The sequence below is a fragment of the Phocoena sinus genome, chromosome 11 (genome assembly GCF_008692025.1).
Source record: "Phocoena sinus isolate mPhoSin1 chromosome 11, mPhoSin1.pri, whole genome shotgun sequence".
Classification (NCBI taxonomy): domain Eukaryota; kingdom Metazoa; phylum Chordata; class Mammalia; order Artiodactyla; family Phocoenidae; genus Phocoena; species Phocoena sinus.
In genome coordinates, this window is record NC_045773.1 from 41,820,828 (window position 1) to 41,834,028 (window position 13,201).

Genomic DNA, 13,201 nt, shown 5'->3' on the forward strand with positions numbered 1-13,201 from the left:
GCCAAGGCCAGGAAGTCACACAGCTTGACTCCACTGCTTTCTGTTGATCAAAGCAAGACACAGGTCAACCCAGGTTCACAGGGAGGGGTAGTGGATGCCACCTCTCAAGAGGAGGAATTGCTGGTGGTCGCCTTTGGAAATATTTTAGGTGGAAGCTAGAAACCAGCTCTTATATTCTAGCAGGTGAGGGGCCCCCTGTTGCTGCCAGGGGTCCTACCAGCATGGGCCCCAAGCACTTTCCAGATGACAGACCTGGGCTCCAGCCACTCATGGGCAGAGTGGCCCTGGCCCATCAGGGAGTGATGCCGTTGGAGCTCATTTCTGTTTCCTGTGAAATACAGGGATTGAACCCAATGGGGTTAGACTTGCTTCTGTCAGTGGAGAGTTTTTGTCTAATGAAATCTGATCAATGAGGGGCTGGTCTTGGCAGAGCAGAGGTGGGACCCCCTAACCCCCTTCCCGCTCCAAGCTGGAATCTACCACCCGCCCCCACTCAGCTCAGAGCTTTTCTTTAGCTCTTGGCCTTGGGTCGTGTTCATTGTACATGCACCATTTAGGCTCTTTTGTTTCTAAGTGACAGAGAGCCCTGTTCAAACTAGTGGAAGCAGAAGAGGCTCTTACTGGCTCTATCTACGAAGTCCAGGAGTGGAACTGCTACAGGCGTAGCTTGACTCAGGCTCAAAGGAAGTCATCAGTGCTGGGTTGTGTCTGTCTTAGATGCAGAAGATGGCTGTGGTGGGGCTGAACTGCATCCCCCTCTAACTTCCAAACCCAGTGCCCGTTGTAGGAAACGCCCGTCTCCACCACCATTCAGTGAGGGCAGGACCCAAGTCTTATTCATGCTAGGACTTGCGGAAATAAACAGACCACCCAAATGAGAGCGAGCAGAGGCTGTCTATCCGGAGCTCGTTAGCGAGAGGTCAGCACCTTCACTTGTATTTGGCAGAAACTCCAGGCAGGACAGGCAGAGGAGCGGGAAATCGTGCTAGTGGGAAACGGAGGGCTGCAGGTGTGCCCTGATTGGAGTGTGCTGGCGTGGAAACTGTAGCTGTGTGATTGGTGAGGGGAGCGTATTTGGCTTTTTCCACTTGGTCCTGAGTTGGAGGGAACACAAGTTTGGAAAGCTGCAGCCGGTGACCGAGTCGTGTCCACTCTGGGCTGATTACTGCCGGAATTATGGTTTGGGTTCCTGGGCTGGTGGCTACAGAGTTCGTTTGTCAAAGCTGGTCTGGCCATTGTCCCTTTGATTTGGTCTCTCAGACCCACCGTAGAGTTTGGCAGATTGGGAGTGTGGAGCCCCTCCCTGCCTGACCTCTCTGCCCAAGCCCCATCCGTGCCCGTGACAAACCCCTCGATTCCCTGTCTGCCTTCAGGGGCTTCAGCTGCCTGCCCTTTGGGGACCAGCATCCTCTTCCAAGAGACTCCTCTCAGGGCCACCTCCTGTCCTCCCCACCCCGACCTTTGGCCTCAGCCCTCACCTCTGTGTATAACGTTTGTCTTGATCCCAAAGGATCCCCTGCCGTGGTCCATGTGCCCACTGAATGGCAACCGTACGGGCTATGATGAGGAGTGTGAGAAGGCTTCCTCGACGCAGTACTTCTGGTACCGGAAAACCCTCAACATCTCGCCGTCCATCCAGGAGAGCGGGGCGGTGCAGTGGGAGCCAGCGCTGTGCCTCATCCTGGCCTGGCTCCTGGTGTACTTGTGTATCCTGCGGGGCACGGAGTCCACCGGCAAGGTGGGACGGCGGCACGGGGCGTGTGTGTGTGTGTGTGTGTGTGTGTGTGTGAGAAAGGCTGCCTCTGCAGTCGAAGGGCAGAAGCTGGGCGGGGTGGGGGCGGGCAAGGACAGGGATGCTGGCACGAGTCATCTGCTAGTGACTCTAGAGATGGCCAGCGGTGCTCGAAGTCACAACCCTAAATCTCGAAATGAGGACCTTCCCATTTCCTAAAACGATGAGCATTTCTGTCCCAGCCCCAAACCCGCACCACCCAAGGGGTGCCAAGCAACTAAACAGAGTTTTCCTTGCTTTGAAAACTTCACGTTGGCAGATGTCCCCAAGACACCCTCGGCTCTCAACCCTAGCTGCATAGTGGTACCACCTGGAGAGCTTTTAAAACTCTGCTGTCTCAGTCCTACTGTCAGAGGTTCCAGAATGATCATTGTGAGGTCCCCCCTGAGCACTGGGATTTTAAAAGCTCTCCAGGTGATTCTGGGTTGCAGCCGAGTTTCAGAACTCAGCTTTGGTCTAAGCTGCTTTCAGTGACCCTCCAGAGCTGTCGGGCCTGATACAGAAACCTTTACTCTTTGGTGTGTCCCCAGGTTTATACTCCTGCTGGGGCTGAGACACTTCTTTAATCTGCTCCACGTAGAAAGTTTTCCTGGAGAGTTTCCCTCATCTTCCGTCTCTCTCAAGCTGCAGCAGGCGCTCTTAACCCCCCAGTGTGCCCTGCTCATACTCAGTCCCTCCTCTCACCCTGGGTTAGACATGCACATTGTATCAGTCTTCAGTCCGTCATGGTAGATTTCACTGTCCCACTCCCCTGAGGCTTAGAGAGGTAAAGTCCTGCCCAAGGGCACCAAGTAGTGAGGATGGAGCCAGGCAGACCCAGCTTTGTCCCAGAAACTCCCCATCATCTCAGTTTGGTGAGCCACCTCCTGTTTGCTGACACTTTTCATGACTTAATCCCCCAGCTTTTCCCTTCTGAAGGTCCTAAGAGTCCACCTGTCCTCATCCTCTTGGCCATCTGAGTTGCCTTCTCCAGCCCCACCATGTGTTTCTTGAGGCATCAAGACCAGAACTACCCACGGTATTTTAGGTGTTCTGTGATGCCCCCGTACTATGCCTAGTAGGACATCTTCTTTTGGTTTCCGAGACCTCGTGGTGGCCAGCATCTCAGCCCTAACAACACCCCATCTCACCGCCGAACTGAGGGACTAGTGAATCTTCCTGGGGAAAGCTTAGAGTCTGCGGCAACTCACTCTGTCCCGTCTTGAAGCTTGCCCGATAGTTTATGCTCATAAAATTTCTTCAGTTGGTCTATGCCAGATTATCATGACCATGATCCAAAAGATCCGAGGGCAGTGTCTGCAAACTTGGAGACTTAATGAGGCCATCCCTTTACCAGATCATTTAGAAACTTGTTAGATGAGGACATGTCGTGCCATGAAAACTTACTCATTCTTAGCGTCTGTTTCCTCTGCTTAAGCCACACCTCTCTCCATGACAGAAGTGTCCCAACAGCTCTCTTTAGTTATTTTTTTAAATTGAAGTATAGCTGATTTACAGTGTTGTGTTAGTTTCTGGGGTATAGCAAAGTGATTCATTTATATACATTCTTTTTCATATTCTCTTCCATTATGGTTTTTACAGGATGTTTAATATAGTTCCCTGTACTATCCAATAGGACCTTGTTGTTTATTGATCCTATATATAATAGTTTGCAACTGCTAATCCCAAACCCCCAATCCAACCCTCCCCTGTTCTCTATGTCCGTGAGTCTCTTTCTGTTTTGTAGATAAGTTCATTTGTGTCATATTTTGGATTCCACATGTAAATGAGATCATATGGTATTTGTCCTTCTCTTTCTGACGTACTTAGTATGATCATCTCCAGGTCCATCCATGTTGCTGCAGATGGCATTATTTCATTCTTTTTATGGCTGAGTAATAGTCCATTGTTTACATGTGCCACATCTTCTTTACCCATTCCTCTGTCGATGGACATTTAGGTTGTTTCCATGTCTTGGGTATTGCAAACAGTGCTGCTGTGAACATAGGGGTGCATGTAGCTTTCTGAATTATAATTTTGTCTGGATATATGCCCAGGAGTGGGATTGCTGGATCACATGGCAACTCTATTTTTAGTTTTCTGAGGAACTTCCACACTAGTTTTCCATAGTGGCTGCACCAACTTACATTCCCACCAACAGTGTAGGAGGGTTCCCTTTTCTCCACACCCTCTCTAGCATTTGTTATTTGTGGACTTTTTAATGATGGCCATTCTGACCAGTGTGAGGTGGTACCTCATTGCAGTTTTGATTTGCATTTCTCTAATGATAAGCAATGTTGAGCATCTTTTCATGTGCCTATTGGCCATCTGTATGTCTTCTTTGGAGAAATGTCTATGTAGGTCTTCTGCCCATCTTTGGATTGGGTTGTGTTTTGTTGTTGTTGAGTTGTATGAGCTCCAACAGCTCTATTTATGGGAATTAATTTTGTTAAAGACTGTGTGCCATATCCTGGCCTTCTCTGTTGGAATCTGCTTTTTACCCCTCCAGATTATTTAGAAATGGTTTTTTTTTTCTTCAGATTATTTAGAGATGGTTTTTCCCAATAGTTCAGGCTGGATCATGTGTCCAGCAAACCTGCCAGCTTCCCTGATGGGGGAGAAGTGAGCCAGCCTGGTCTCGACTCCAGAGAGCCTTCCGGGAAACTTGTTCACCTGAGGGGAAGGGGGGAGATTCCAAGGGCTTGCTCTGAGTGTCCTCTAAGTGTCCAGTGGTTACCGACATTGGTCACCCCTCCCCTGTTGTCTCTTGCTTTCCTTCAGCTCACTGGCCGGATGCCCTCTCTTTCCACCTATCCATTTCCACCTCAGACCTGGTTTTTCTTGTAATCTCAGGTGGATTTATTACTCATCTCAAGTTCAGTGTTTTCAGTTAAGAAGCAGTCATAAAAGAGACACCCCACTTCTGCCTGCCATTCCCAGGGTGAGAGGGGACAGCACCACTCTGGTGACCTTGGAAATTCATGGGAAGATGGGTGCCACACCTCTGGGAATGTCGGGCCAGGTGCAACTCGGGCTCATCTGGACTTGGGTCACCAGCTGTATTTCTCATAGGAGGATGTCAACATTAAGGGAACTGCTCTCACCAAAAACAAACAAACTTGCAAAGTATTTCACTGCTTTATATATGGGGCTCTTGTGCACGTACAAGTTGATATAGAGAAAAAAAAATTCCAGTCCTGGATGGGCATCCATGCACTTGAAGGTCCCTATTGTAAGGCTTTGTAAAAGTTAAAATTACCCAGAATATGAGAGGCTACTTCTAAATCCACCATGGAAAGCAAAGATAAAACATCACTGAACCCATGACGTATGTCAGCAGGGAAAGGTTTTGGTTCACAGAAAATTCCATCAATTTTAAAGCCTCTGGAAGTGAGGCCTTTCATTAAAAATCACTGAATTTCTATTGTATTTATTATAGGAACACCAGTGGTCAAGACTTTTCCTTTATGGCACCCATGGCTAAGCTTCTCTCAGGCTGCAGTCCTGGGGATACCTGACCTTCCTCCAAGCTCTTGGACTTTTTTCTTCCTTTCAGAGACAATATAAATCTTGTGATTGTGCTTCCTGCTTTGCTTGGGCCACGAGGAAGCTCAGAGATCGATCTGGCTCAGAAACTGGGTAGCACCTCACACACCTATTCTGTGGGCTGCCTTTTTCTTTGGGCTTATCTTACTGGATTGCCCACATTTTCTTTTTACACAGATATCTTTATCTAGCAGTTTTAACATGTTAATGTGATGATGTATTTTTGTGGGCTGCCTCAAATCCTTTCTGGAAGAAGTTCGGGTTGAAGGGAGGGTGGAGGACCGAGGTCTCTAGGACCTGTTCCCTCTTCTCCACTAAATGGCATCCACATCCCACCACCCTGTTTCCCAAATTCGGAACCTGTGCCTGACCAAGACTCTCGATACCTTTCCAGCTATCAGTAGCCCGAACAGCCAAGACAGTGCCATGGTTTTTTGTGGGGATGGCGGGTCTGCCCTGGGCAAAAGGGTCCTGTAGTCACTGCATCTCCAGGAGGCTGACCCTGCCCTCTGCTGCCTGCAGGTGGTGTACTTCACTGCGTTGCTGCCCTACTGCGTGCTCATCATCTACCTGGTCAGGGGCCTCACGCTCCACGGAGCCACCAACGGCCTGGCATACATGTTCACTCCCAAGGTATGGGCTGGAGGGGAGGGGTCCCGAGGGCACCCCCATTCATCCTGCCACCTTCCAGGATGGGTGGAAGGGGGAAGACCAAGGGTTGGGGGAACAGTAGTGGACCCGGGGAAGGTGGGTGTGAGCCCGCCAGGCAGTGGAGGGGCATGGATTCCGTCCTCAGACAGGCAGTCCCTATGCCCTGCTAATTCTGGGGCATCACATCTTCCGTCCACTCTCCTCTTGCTACCCCAGCCCCACATCTGGCCTTCACCCCAGTCTCACCCCAAACCCTCCCTCCAGCCTGTGGACCAAGCTGTTTACCAGGAGCGTCACGCCAGTCAGCTCACCCTCCTGCTCGCACCTTCATGCACCCCGCTCCCGACAGGGGTGCATCCATACTCCGCAGGGCTCTCCGTGATCCAGTCCCAGGCACCCCGCTCCCCAGTCACCCCACAGCTGATGCTAATCAAGGGAGGCCACCATTGCCTTTGGGGCAGGACAAGTTATTCATTTAGCAAATCTGGTCCCTGGAAACAAAATGACTTTGGCAGCACCCTGCCATTAGTGCCCCCATCACATTCCAAATGCCCCCTAACATTAGTGCTGCGGTACAACCCAGACCTAGACACCAGCACCGCCATTTCTGGAGGCCCAGACCCGTGCAGTGCCTGGGTCATGGGTCAGGGGCTCAATACCTTTAAAACTTATTTTATCTTACACTTTTCAATTGCACACCTCCTGCAGGTGAGAGGCAGTGGAGGGTAGGACAAGAGGATGCGTTTTATCTGCTGAGGACCGGGCTGGGCACGCGTGGGGCCAGGAGAGCTGGGTTCGGGCCCCAGGCCTGCATCTGGCTGGCTGTGTGCCATGGGCAATTTCCTTCCCCTCTCTGGGCCTCCTGCCCCCTGCTGATCTGGGAGTCTGGGATTCCCACCCGGGGTTCTCCAGTCTTGTCCCTGCTGGCTTTCCAGATGGAGCAGCTGGCCAACCCGAAGGCCTGGATCAACGCAGCCACCCAGATCTTCTTCTCGCTCGGCTTGGGGTTCGGCAGCCTCATCGCCTTCGCCAGCTACAACGAGCCCTCCAACAACTGCCAGAAGCACGCCGTCATCGTGTCCATCATCAACAGTTCCACCTCCATCTTTGCCAGCGTCGTCACCTTCTCCATCTATGGCTTCAAGGCCACCTTCAACTACGAAAGCTGCTTGAACAAGTAAGCCTGGGTCATCCGGTGGGCCCCAGGCCTCAAGGGGGGGGGGTAGTGAGCCTCTAAAGGCCCGAGCTGAAAGGGTCTCTGGGAGGAGGCAGACACCAGAAGTCAAGGGGTGTGGGGCAAAGGGCACAGGCTTTGCTGTCCTCAATCCAGGGTTCAAATCAGAACCACCGGCAGCTGATGAGCGTAAGGCAAGCCGGCGTCTGCCTGAAGGAATGAGGGCAGTTTTGTGTATTCAGAGCACTTAGTGCCAATAGGGCATTCAACAGATAAACCTTAGCTTCTTCTACCCCATCTCCCCCCCTCAGAAGTAACCAAGAGCTCTCCAGCTGAGCCATGGAGATTGCAGGATCTACTTTCTGCTGCCCCTTACCCAAAATATAAGAAACATCATCCAGAAGGTATGCTGTCCAATACAGTGGTCACTAGCCACAAGGGGCTAGTGTAAACATTTAAATGTAAATTGATTTAAAATTAACTAAAATGTGGGGGACTTCCCTGGTGGTGCATTGGTTGAGAATCCGCCTGCCAATGCAGGGGACACGGGTCCGAGCCCTGGTCCGGGAAGATCCCAAATGTCACGGAGCAACTAAGCCTGTGCGCCGCAACTACTGAGCCTGCAATCTAGAGCCTGCGAGCCACAACTACTGAGCCCGCGCGCCTAGAGCCCATGCACTGCAACAAGAGAAGCCACTGCAATGAGAAGCCCGTGCACTGCAACGAAGAGTAGCCCCCGCTCACCGCAACTAGAGAAAGCCTGCGTGGAGCAATGAAGACCCAGTGCAGCCAAAAATAAAATAAGTTAAAAAAAATTAACTAAAATTTTAAATTGATTGAAATTTTGATTTAAATTGGTTTCCATTTCAATGTAAGTTCTTTTAAATCAGTTCCTCAGTTGCACTGGCCTCATCAGAGTCCTCAGCGGCCACGTGTCCAGTGGGCACCATATCGGGCAGCACTGATGGAGAACGTTCCAATCACCACAGGAAGTTCTGTCAGACAGTGTTGGTCCAGAGGTTAAAACGGCCCAGCTGCGGGGGTTTGGTTCCTTTGATCATCACTGTTCCTATCTGAGGCTTCTTCAAAGCCGTTCACAATCACTCTGCCCTTTAAAAGCTCACCAGTCAACAGATTCCCTTTGCTGGAGCAACCTCACCTAATCCGAAGAGGCAGAGGGTTTTGTAATCAGCGAAGGTTAATCGGCTGCTCTGCTCTGCAGGGTGATTCTGCTGCTGACCAATTCTTTCGACCTTGAAGATGGCTTTTTGACAGTCAGCAACCTGGAGGAGGTGAAAAGTTACCTGGCGTCTGCCTACCCCAGCAAGTACAGCGAGGTGTTCCCACAGATTAAAAACTGCAGCTTGGAATCGGAGCTGGAAACGGTAAGGTGCTGGCAAGGTCTTTGGGAGCTTCGGGCCCTTTGGGAGCTGTTCTAGAGAAAGTGCAACTTGAGGGGTATGCACACCCCGTGAAAATCAGGGAAAACTCGGGACTTGCCTGGCAGTCCAATGGTTAAGACTCCACGCTTTCACTGCAGGGGGGCATGGGTTTGATCCCTGGTCGGGGAGCTAAGATCCCACATGCTGTGCGTGGTGTGAAAACAAACAAAAAAACCAAAACAACAACAAAATGTATCTATATATGTATCTCCTTCCTTGTGCCTCTTAGAGGACGAGAACTCTGCCCACTAGTCTCCCCGAGTGCTGCACGGGAATCCCAGTCTCTACACAGTTCCTTTGGGTTCCCTGTGTCCTTTCTTCCTTTAAATTTTCTTTTTAAAATTGAAAAATAGAGGAAAGTATAAAGAATAATATAACAAACACATCTATCCACCTCTCAGAATGAAAAATTGTAAATATTTTGTCATTGTGGGCTCCAATTTTTTTTATGTAAAAAAAAACATTTCAAGGATAAAGATAAAATCCCTTTTGTTACTGTCTCCAAAGCTTTCACTACTCCCCAGAGGCCAGAACCTTTTTTTTTTTTTGCGGTACGCGGGCCTCTCTCTGCTGTGGCCTCTCCCGCCGCGGAGCACAGGCTCCGGATGCGCAGTCCCAGCGGCCACGGCTCACGGGCCCAGCCGCTCCGCGGCATGTGGGATCCTCCTGGACCAGGGCACGAACCCACGTCCCCTGCATCTGCAGGCGGACTCTCAACCACTGCGCCACCAGGGAAGCCCTGTAAGAGCTACATTTTATTCCATCATTCAAATATCCTACAATTTACTGGACCCAGGCCAGCGGCAGTAGAAGCCCAAAGTCCTAACCACTGGACAACCAGGGAGTTCCCTATGGATTCCCTTACTGATAGACATTTGGGTTTTTCCAAAAAACTTTTGCTACTAAAATCACCTTTATTTATATTTTACAGAATTATATTTGCTATGCTGGCAACTTTTTTTTCTTTTAACAATTGAAGTATTGTGTTACTTTCTTACATACATCAAAGTGAGTCAGTTATACATATATATTCTTTTTCATATTCTTTTCCGCTATGGGATATTACAGGATATTGAATATAGTTCCCTGTGCTGTAGAATACTACCTTCTGGTTTATCCATTCTATATGTATAGTTTCCATCTGCAGGTCCGAAACCCCCAATCAAACCCTCCCCCAACCCCGCTAGGCAACCACAAGTCTATTCTCTTTCATAGATAAGTTCATTTGTCATATTTAGTTTTTCAAACTTTGTTGAATTTAATTTAATTTTATATTGGGGTATAGTTGATTTACACTCTTGTGTTTGTTTTAGACATCCAGCAACCTGATTCAGTTATACGTAGATACAGATCTATTCTTTTTCAGATTCTTTTCCCCTATAGGTTATTAAAGGGTGTTGAGTAGAATTCCCTGTGCTACAGAGTAGGTCTTTATTGGTATCTCTTTTATATATATTAGTGCGTATATGTTAATCACAACCTCCCAAGTTATACCTCCTCCACCCCACTTTTCCCATTTGGTAACTGTTAAATTTCTTTTCTAAATCTGAGAGTCTGTTTCTGTTTTGTAAATTGGTACATTTGTATCAGTTTTCAGATTCCACCTGTAAATGATGTCATATGATATTTGTCGTTATCTGTCTGACTTCATTTAGTATGATAATCTCTAGGTCCATCCTTGTTGCTGCAAATGGCATTATTTCAATTTTTATGGCTCAGTAATATTCCGTCGCATATATTCACATCTTTTCTATCCATTCCTCTGTCAATGGACATTCTGGTTGCTTCCATGTCTTGGCTATTGTAAACAGTGTGGCAGTAAAGGTTGGGTGCGTGTGTCTTTCCGAATGACGGTGCTCTCTGGGACTACGCCCGTGACTGGGACTGCAGGATCGTATGGTGGCTCTATTTTTAGTTTTTTAAAGAAGCTGCAGATTGTCCGCCATAGTGGCTGTCACAAATTTCCATTCCCACCAGCAGCGTGTAGGCAGCTTCCCTTTTCTCCACACCCTATTCTGCATTTATGCTTCGTGGACGTTTGTTGATGGCCATTCTAACTGGTGCAAGATAATACCTTGTCCAAGTTTTGATTTGCATTTCTCTAATAATTAGCGATGTTGAATATCCCTGTGCTTTTTTTTTTTTTAACAGTGTGAGTAAAGCTAAACTCTTGAAACTGGCTTCTTGAAAGTCGGCCCTGTTTTGAATTCTTTTTCCGTTACCTACAACAGGACATTTCTTTAGACCAGGGGTCATTTACTGCCCCGCAGGCTCTGGGAATATTAATTGCCCATAAGCCCCCTTTTAAAGATGTTGTTATGAGAAACGGCCACAAGGCGGCAGCATTTCTTCATGCCCCACTCTGGTAACTCCAGCAACCAGAGACTTAGAGAAAGTCGTATTCCTGTGTTGTAAATTACATGGAAAATGCCCGAAGAAGACCCCGAGGGTTTACATCTCGTCTCGTTACTTCATCCCCTCACCGCACAGACTGATCCCCAACCCCTGCAAAAGTGCTATGCAGATGGTGCTGTGGTACATACAGGGGGCGCCTCTAAGGAACAAGGCTAGAGGTGGGAACCCCACCACCAAACCCATGAAGACCAGGTGACTTTTCAAAGCTCTTCCTACCCAGAGGGTCCACCGTCCTTTGGGTGCACTAGGCTTGCTTCAGCTGTAGGAGGACCTGTCTGGATCTGGAGATTATGGTCCCATGCAGAGGGGACCAGGCACCACAGGTCCAAGGGGTGGGGCTCGTTTGCTGGCACATCCTGCCCAGCTCCCTCCGCCCCAGCATACTCCAGACTTGGGACCCAGTCCTGCTCAGGCTCCAGGGATGTGACACCAGCCCAGGTCACCGAAGCCTCAGGGCAATATAGTAGGTGTTTTTTCCCTCTTTTTTTCTTTAAATTGAATTTTTACTTTCTGTTGGAGTATGGTTGATTTACAGTGCTGTGTTTGAGTTTTACAGCAGCTTGATTTAGTTATACATGTACCTGTTTTCTTTCAGATTCTATTCCCACATAGGTTATTACTGAGTGTTGAGTAGAGGTCCCTGTGCTCTCTAGTAGGTCCTCACTGGTTATCTATTTTTATACATATATATATATATGTGTGTGTGTGTGTATATATATATATATATACACATATATACATATATATATATATATATATATATATACACATATATTAGTGTGTATGTGTTAATCCCAACCTTCTAATTTCTCTCTCCCCGCTCTGCAACTTCCCCCTTTGGCAACTCTGAATTTCTTTTCTAAAGCTGTTTCTCTGTTTTTGTTTTGTCAGTTATTTCATTTGTATCTGATTTTAGATTCCACGTGTAAGTGATATCATATGATATTTGTCTTACTGTGTCTGAGTTACTGGACCTAGTGAGATCATCTCCTGATCCATGTTGGTGCAAATGGCATGATTTCATTGTGTTTTCTGGCTGGGAAATAGTCCACTGTGTATATGTAGTGCGTCTTGTTTATCCATTCATTAATCTCGGTGGATTTTCGGTAGTTTTGATGCCTCGGCTATCGTAGATCTTACTGCAATGACCATTGGGGTGCATGTGTGTATTTGAAAGATGGTTTTCTCCGGATATTTGCCCAGGAGTGGGATTGCTGGAGATTATGGGAGCTCTATTTTTCAGTTTTTAAGGACCTTCCCTACTGCTCTTCATTGTGGCTATTACCAATTTACCTTCCTCCCAGCAGCATTGTTGGGTTCCCCTTTCTCCACGTCCTCTGCTGCATTTATTCTTTGGAGAATTTTTGATGATTGGTGCCAGGGGATAACTCGTTGTCATTTTGATTTCCATTTTTCTACTCGTTGGCGACGCTGAACATCTTTTCACGTGCTTTAAAACAAACAAAAAACCACAACAGGGTGAGTAAAGTTAATCTCTTGAAATTGTTTTGAAAGTCGGCCCTGTTTTGAGTTCTTTTTCCGTTACCTACAACAGGACATTTCTTGAGAGCAGGGATCATTTAGTGCCCCGCAGGCCTTGTGAATATTAAGCGACCATGAGCAGTGTTTTAAGGATGTTGTTATGAGAAGCGGACACAAGGCGGCAGCACTTCTTCATGCCCCACTCTGGTAACTCGGGCAACCATAGGCTTAGAGAAAGCTGTGTTCCTGGGTTCTAAATTACATGGAAAACGCCGGAAGAAAACCCCAAGGGCCTGTGTCTGGATACTTCCCACCCCCCTCACCCTGCAGACTGATTCCCAACCCCTACAGTAGTGCTATGCTGATGGTGCCATGGTTCGTAGGTGGGGCGTCTCTAAGGAAGGAGGCTGGAGGTGGGAACCCCACCAGCAGGAGCCGTGGAGATCCGGTGTCTTTTCACAGCTCTTTCCTCCCAGCAGGTCCACCATCCTTTGGGTGCACTAGGCTTGCTTCAGCAGTAGGAGGACCCGTGTGGATCCGGAGATTGTAGTCCCACGCAGAGGGGACCAGGCACCACAGATACAAGGGTGGGGCTCGTTTGCTGGCACATCCTCCCCAGCTCCCTCAGCCCCATGACAGCTCAGCCGTGGATCCCAAGCCTGCTCAGGCTCCAAGAATGTGACACCAGTCCTGGTCACCGAGGCCTCAGGGCAATATAGT

General features: G+C 48.5%; 1 protein-coding gene across 5 annotated transcripts in view; it reads left to right on the forward strand.

The window, feature by feature from the left end:
* The window catches only part of SLC6A20 (solute carrier family 6 member 20), a 43,756-nt gene that overhangs the window by 16,861 nt on the left and 13,694 nt on the right, over positions 1–13,201 (forward strand). For all 5 annotated transcript variants that reach the window (XR_004352109.1, XM_032648049.1, XM_032648050.1 and 2 more), the window contains 4 exons: positions 1,511–1,738; positions 5,840–5,950; positions 6,904–7,145; positions 8,365–8,527. Coding sequence is in view for 4 of the 5 variants with exons in the window: in XM_032648049.1 (XP_032503940.1) it covers positions 1,511–1,738; positions 5,840–5,950; positions 6,904–7,145; positions 8,365–8,527 (744 nt within the window). In the remaining variant the exon portion in view is untranslated. The remainder of the gene's footprint in view (positions 1–1,510; positions 1,739–5,839; positions 5,951–6,903; positions 7,146–8,364; positions 8,528–13,201) is intronic.